General features: G+C 40.7%; 1 protein-coding gene across 1 annotated transcript in view; it reads right to left on the minus strand.

Moving 5' to 3' along the window:
- Positions 1–114: 114 nt before the first annotated feature.
- Positions 115–7,500, minus strand: part of Dora (zinc finger SWIM domain-containing dorado) — a 97,355-nt gene continuing 89,969 nt past the window's right edge. The window contains exons 25-26 of the mRNA XM_080275503.1: positions 4,039–4,188; positions 115–184 (exon numbers count right to left, since the gene is read on the minus strand). Of these exons, the coding sequence (XP_080131629.1) occupies positions 115–184; positions 4,039–4,188 (220 nt within the window). The remainder of the gene's footprint in view (positions 185–4,038; positions 4,189–7,500) is intronic.

A 7,500-nucleotide genomic window follows, 5' to 3' on the forward strand; every position in this document is an offset into this window, starting at 1 on the left:
CTCTTAACTATCTTCCACTCATGCTGGAGAGGCACCTCCCCCTCCTCCCCCCCCTTGCTGCCTCATTGCATTGCTTCCCCAGCTCTCTCCAGATGGCCCTAGGCAAGGCTGAGGTCATACAGATGTTGACTGCTGCAGTGCATTTGTGATTCTTGTCCACAGCTCCTTTTTACACGACTTAGATCTGTAAGAAGAGCAGCAAGTTAGGAATAGTGGATCTAACCACATGCAGATCATTTTTTTTTTTCTCTTCATTTAGCATTCAGTACTGCTGTTTAGAATGTCATATATTTACATGTTATAGGAACAGTTTTTCCTAACCCAACTTCCCACATATAACTGGGATGGGATGGATCCAAAGACAGGAAATGGATAAAAGCAAAATTAAGAGAACTATCAATACTATCCAGTGAAATGGGTAATGCAGTACATTATTTGTCCATCTTTCAAGCCTTCAGGTCTTGGTTATAATTTACATGCACTAACTGAGGAATGTTGGTCACATGAATGGGTGTTGGATTATGCTAGATTACTGACCAAAATGAAGTCAGATCAATCCCAATCTGGGAGAGGGAACAGTTAAGAGAGTTAGGCTGGTAGTAGTAAACAACCTCTTCCCCTGCCCGTGAATCATCTTTGTGAAGAGGCCCTTCCCAGTTTGGTACCTTTAAACCCCGGCCAAACAGCTTCTTCCCAGAGGGAGATTACGGAAGGGTTGGTATGCCACACAAGCGCTCTCTGGGAGAGAAATCGTGAGATTGGTACGCCAGAGGAGCACAAGTTTGCAGTCATTTGTTTTATGTTTACTCGCACGTGTGATATGTTGCAAAAATAACATGCTAAGTCTGATAAACAACTTCTCCGAATCAGTCCAATGGTAGGAAATAGTTTTAATGCTTGATACTTTCATACTTCAGAGGGGTCCCTGCGGTGGTCAGGAATATGGAAGCTAGAATTTAGCGGTTTTGTTTGGTGGTTCAGTTAGGTTAGAATAGGTTAGGTTAAGTCAGGTCAGGTTATCTAACAGACTTGTACACCAATCCACTTTTCATTACTGCCTTCAGAAAGGTAAGCACGTGGTATAATTTAAGGCCATGATTAGGATTACAGCAGTTAGAATTTAGCGGCGACTTTCGTAATCCCACCCACAGTTAGGATTACGGCAGCTAGAACTTCACTGTTTTGTTTGGTGGTTCAGTTAGGTTAGAAATAAGTTAGGTTAGGCTTGGTAAATACTGCTACAGTTCAGCTTAAACTGCTAGAATTTAGCAGTTACATTTGGTTTTTCAGCAATATTAGAAACTGGTTAGGTTATTTAGGTTAAGTTATAGCTACCGTAAAAAGGAAGTGATTAGGATTACGGCAGCTAGAATTTAGCGGCGATGGCAGAGCTCTAACCATGGCCTTAAAATATACCACGTGCTTGCCTTTCTGAAGACAATAATAAAAAGTGGAATGGTGTACAAGTCTGTTAGATAAAGCGCTCTTGTAAATATACAATAAAGTTGCCTGGATCACCACAGTATGAGACACAGGTTACTTGGGAAGCTGGGAATGGTAAAAGTCAACGACTGGGCTGTGTGCATGTAGTAGTTTGATCACAAATGTGTAACGACAGTCTCTTTAAAATCTATAAATAACGATAGTATCACACAAAAGAAAAGATAACAAACATTTTAAAAACTGCAAATGCATTTCGTGAAAATTACGGTACTAACTAGTTGAATGAATATGGTATCATTATAATAAAAAGAAACGAAAATATTTGGGAAGAGGCAGGTGATGCTCCTGCTTCATATTCCAGTACTTTTAACCCCAAGGGACCTCTTCGCGCACTGTATGAGGAACCTCTTCGCTTTAAAACTATGGCTGGAGCGACGAAGAGCTTGTTCATGGGAAGAGGTAGTTTAATACTACCAGCCTTATACATCACTAAAAGTCTTATAAAATCTTTCAAAGATGTTAAGAATAAATGCAGAGGATGAATGAAGTAAGTAAAGTGCACAATGGACATAATAGGGGTTGCACCACACCTTTAGCATGGCTGTAAACAGAATGGTCTAATCCACAACCACCGTAAGAGCAACTTTCTTTGACATGTGACACTTTTGAGTGAATTATTGCCTCGGAATTGGGGACAGAAACTTCAAAAGCTTCAATGATGAGTCAGTGGATATACAGACCATTTCACTGGCATTCTGATGGTTACTTCATTCCTTTCCTATTTCTGGATTCTATCCACTGTGCATACAGGAGGGAAATAGGTTAGGACTAAAATAGTAATGGCTTCAACACAATGCCCTTGTGACTGCAAAAACTAAGTCATATTTTTAAAAATAATTCTTTCCCTTTGAATGAATTTTCATTCACTTCAGTATGCTTAAAGATTTCCCTGGATGAGAAGGAAGAAATTTAGGGTTGGTAGCCCTGTTAACCCGTTAACTGTTCTATACAGCCTGGGCTGTTCCAAGTGCAACTGCTCAATACAGCCTTGGATGCGCAGGGGATTTCAAATATAGTGCCATGGTGACCAAGGCTGAACCATGCAAGCATGTTTGAGCCTTCAAATCCGAAACCAAAACCGAAACCAAAAAAGAAAACGAAAACCATACATTCCAATAGGGAATCAGACACTTCGATGTTCATCCATGGCTTTACCAAGATAAATATTGAGCTAATATTTCGTTACTATATACTTTGGCATGTGTTTTCTCAAGTCCTAAGACAAAATTTGGCCTTTGGGAAATTTCATTTTTACCCCATGTCTGCGCACCACGGACACCTCCAAAAAACCGCCATGAACAGTTAACGGGTTAAAAAGACCCAGTACGCTGACAACTGGTGACAACTTGTATGTCAGACAACTGGATTTGTAAACTCATGCTTCTGAGTACGTGTCTATAGTGCTGGATAATTCCAACACAACATCACAGAGATGAAGGTCTCCACTCCCAGGGCTCAACAATTAATTTATTATTACTGTTGGTCTCCATTCAATCACAAATGGCAGTCTTGCCAAGACCACACTAATGTACAATCCTAAAAACATATCTTTTGATGATAAATAACACTGCAAGAATAGTCTTAGCTTCAATCTTTTTACTGTTGAAGTATGAGTCATGTGTTTACTGTCCACCTCATACACTCAAATGGTATTCTCTTCCTGCTTGAGAGCACAAGCAAAACCATTCATGTGACCATGCTAGGAAGATTTTTCTTCTGGGGGAAAACTGCCAAGCAAAATGATCCTTGCACAAAATCCTAATTTGACCTTGGCTTTATTGGAGAATATTTGGTAGTGTCAGAGAATTTAAGATCAGTGAATAATGGATGTAGTGAATGAATTAACCATGCAGCAATATGCCACCTGCTATGTTATATGGACTAACATCTCAATTGACATGGGCAACACTTTTAAATTAAAGATACAGACAGTAAGTAAACATTAGTGTATGTGTACAATGTATTAATAATATTATACAGTAACTTCCTTTAACTTATTTACTACATTCTACCAAGACAGAACACACAAAAAATGCAAAAATTTTTTTTGAAGAGATGGGCCACATAATATTTGTCCATCCATCCATCCATCATCCAATCCTACGTTGCCCCATGAGGAGCGCAGGAGCCCGGGGCCAGGAAAGTTGGTCCTGGCATTTAAGATGAGAGTAACCAGCCTCACTCATCCCTGAGTGGCATTACGTGAGAAATAAACCCCAACCACCCCTTGGATATAAACCTTCACCAGCTCAATCCGATTGGAGCACCTTGTCACTATAATTTCTTGTGCAAGAAGCAAAGATTTTGAGCCCATGAAGTTTTTTAAGAACATCAATTTTGCTACAGCATTTCTTCCCTGGCCTCTACAGAGGAAAGCAATGTTTAAGAATACCTGTATCACTAAGAATTCTCATGCAAATCCATGCCCAATTTTTTCTCTTCCCTCCCTCCTCTCCCCCTTTTCCCATTCCTTCCTAATTATTCCTTGTACCTGCTGTTCTTTAACTCTGCTTGACCCTGCTCTGATGTACTAACCTCCGGAGAGCCTGTAGGAGCTCATTGAACTGGACCATTCCACCAGGGGTCATCTGGTAGGCTGAGCGTGCCGCCAAAATGATAGAAATAAACTCATCATATTCGGTGGGTGAGATGTAGTACATCTTCAAGTGGGTGCACTGCAGGAACCTGGGACAGGAGTAATAACACAGTTGATCAGGGATAAAAGAAACAGAGTCTAGGGAAATGGTACACTACAATAAGGACTCACAGCAAAGTAACAAAAGTATGAGATTAGTGAAATTCTGCTTACTGAGATACTAAATCAACGTGTCATTCCACATGTGTACAACAGGGTTTTGATTGCTCATTTGTTCATTTTGAAGGGCCTTATACATGCTTGTGTAAGTTAGCCCTGGTCACCTGATGGCAGTTGTCCATGCTGCATGATGTCTGGCATTATCTACGTTCAGTTTCCTAAGTCTAGTGCTACTTTTGTAGGATCTTTTGATGATATTGTATCTGGTATAATACTGACTAGGTATTAATGATATACTGTACATGGTGTGGGGGTCATTCCCATACTCTCACTTTTCAAAATGCTCACAGACCTGATCCAACCTTTTTCTATGGCCTATGACACCTCATCCCACCTTCAAACTCAATCACACAGATGTATTTCAGCACACTGTCTGGGTGGTTGCCTTCCTGTGGTGGCACTAATAAAGCCTGGTTCTACAACTATCCCCTAATTCCTCCCTACTACTAAGAGGAGAATGGTGAACTGAAGGAGAATGGAAATCTCAGTCTGCAATTCATACCACGCTCATATCCACATAAGCCAAGGCTCAAAACAACAACAGCCCTATCTGGTGGTGGGGAGGGACATCTTCATTTGGTGAACCTAATATAACTGGGTAGTCTAGGGACATCTTACCTGAGCCAAAATCACACGGAAAAGATGTTCCTGTGCTGAAGGTGTTCAGCTTGACAAACATGCTGCTTTGAGTTGACTGATTTACAACTATACCATTCCCTCCTGCCACTTATTCATCAGCACGGAGACGCCCTCATTATTCTACCCACATGTACCTATACCTTGGCTTACACATTTCACAACATTCATCCACTTTACTTCCTTTCATCATTTTCTCTCATAAAGCCATCACATCACACCCAGACTCTCCAAAAACATTCACTACTATACTTCCACTTTCTTACCTTCTTTGTGCATACTTCTCACATGGCAAAACACCATATAAACTTGCCTCGTCTTTCCAGGCCCAGAAAAGGCAATGGAACCAAACCCTTGACCATCAATTTAGATGTATTCCTGAGGCTGCTTCGGTAATTCTGTACAGTCAAACACTGATATATATATATATATATATATACAGTATATAAATAACCACTTATAACAACATGATCATCATTTCCACTTTTCTGGAATCAAAAAATGGTCAAATAATGTTAATCTGGCCACTGATAATTAAATATCTCCATAACAATATGAACTGCAAATATTCAAATATAAACATCAAATATGAAAGTAACCAGAAATGAAAAATTATATTCAACGTCTAATTCAAGCACAACATGGCTAGTGAGTTCTCGTCACTTAAACTCTGCATAAACAGGGCTGTGTTGTATTAGCTGTTAGCACTGATGATCAGTCCTGGGGCAGCAGTGCAACCACCAAATACCTGAGGCACAAATTCATTTGCCCTTTAGATATTATGCTTTTTAAATATCATAATGGGAAGGATACCATCGCACATCTTTTACTTCCCACCCCCCCATCACTGACACAAGTATTAATCATCATCATCATCTGGACCTCCTTTACCACCCTAGGGCAGGGTGAGAAGTAGCAGCGTCCAGACAGCCCAAGTTTGCCCACTCCAAAGGACCACATATCCATTCACTCATCATTTAAGCCCCCGGAATCCTGGCCCTATCTGATACACCAAAAAACTTTCACCACATTATGTAGCTTCACATATATGTATCTGACAGAGTAAATCTGAATGCCGTCGCATTGAAAAGGGGTGCCTAATCCCTGATCATGCACTCCTCACAACATTCCTCCAGCCAGCTCTATCTCTTGTCAGTCCCTTAGCCTCACTGACTTCCAAACCTCTCTTCCTCACACACTTATTCACTACAGTATATCCCTCCACCTTCTCCTCCGCCTACCTCGCCTCTTCCCTCCTTCAAATTCGCTGACTTACCTTTTTCACCACTCTATTGTTATCCAATCTCTCCACATGACCATACCATCTTAGTACACTCTCTTCGATTCTGGTGTCCACAGACTTCCTCACTCCGTATCTTTCAAGAATCACAGCATTTCATATCCTATCCACGCTCTGTACTCCACATATATTCCTCAGCAGTCCCATCTCCACTGCTCTTACTCCTGATTTATCATTTTCATGCCACACTATAGTCTCACATCCATATGTTAAAGCTGGCACTAATACTCCTTCATGTAGGCCTCATGCAGCTGCAACACTCAAGCCTCTGTTTCTTATCACAGCCTTCATAGCACCAGCTACTTTCCTTCCTTGTGTCTCTCTACTTTCCACTTCTTTTGCACATTTTCCTCTCTTTTCTATCACTGTACCCAGGTAACTGAACTCTCACCAATTCCTATCTCTCTCCATTCAGTGTAACATCACACTGGGAGTCACCTTCTCTCTCTATTACCATCCCTTTACTCTTTTCCACATTTACTCTCAAGGCACAACACTCACAGACATCAGCAAAACTCTGCACTAGTCGACCAAGCTCTTGTCTGGTATTTGCAAGTAGCACTGCATCATCAGCATACAACAAATTTGAGATATTCCATCCATCACCATTCATTACCAACGCCATCCCCCTCTCCATTACTCGTGTTTTTACTTCTCTTATCATCCTATCCATATATACATTGAGCAACCATGGGGACATCACACAACCAAGTATTCATAATTTCTTAAATTATTAATTTTAACTAATAACTGTAAATACAGGTTTCCTTAACATTATGAAAATCATGTCAGTAACCAATATGTAAACCATACTGAAGAATCACAACAACCTGTGTGCCTTCCCTCTCAAAGTGGGCCATAGCAAATCGTGTGCCTTCCCACTCAAAGAGAACCACAACAAACTGTGAGCCTTCCCACTCAAAGACAGCCATAACAAACTGTGAGCCTTCCACCTAAATGAGAACCACAACACACCACGTGCCTTCCCAATCAAAGAGAACAAAAACAAACTGTGTGCCTTCCTGCTCTAGAAACCCCCAATTCATCTGATTTTGAAGACAAGATAGGAGAGACAACCACTCTAGAAGACACTGCATATGTGAGAAGAAGGATTATACCCAGAAGCAAAGAGCACTGAAGAATGATCTTTGCACGAAAATAACTGCAAACAAATCCTCAATACGTGCACTTTAAATCCACAGAGTCTTTCATTTTCATTATGCAAAACCTTATTTTTTCATAGACA

This window comes from Coenobita brevimanus, chromosome 61 (assembly GCF_032717465.1).
Source record: "Coenobita brevimanus isolate Jiangsu-jjx chromosome 61, ASM3271746v2, whole genome shotgun sequence".
NCBI lineage: Eukaryota > Metazoa > Arthropoda > Malacostraca > Decapoda > Coenobitidae > Coenobita > Coenobita brevimanus.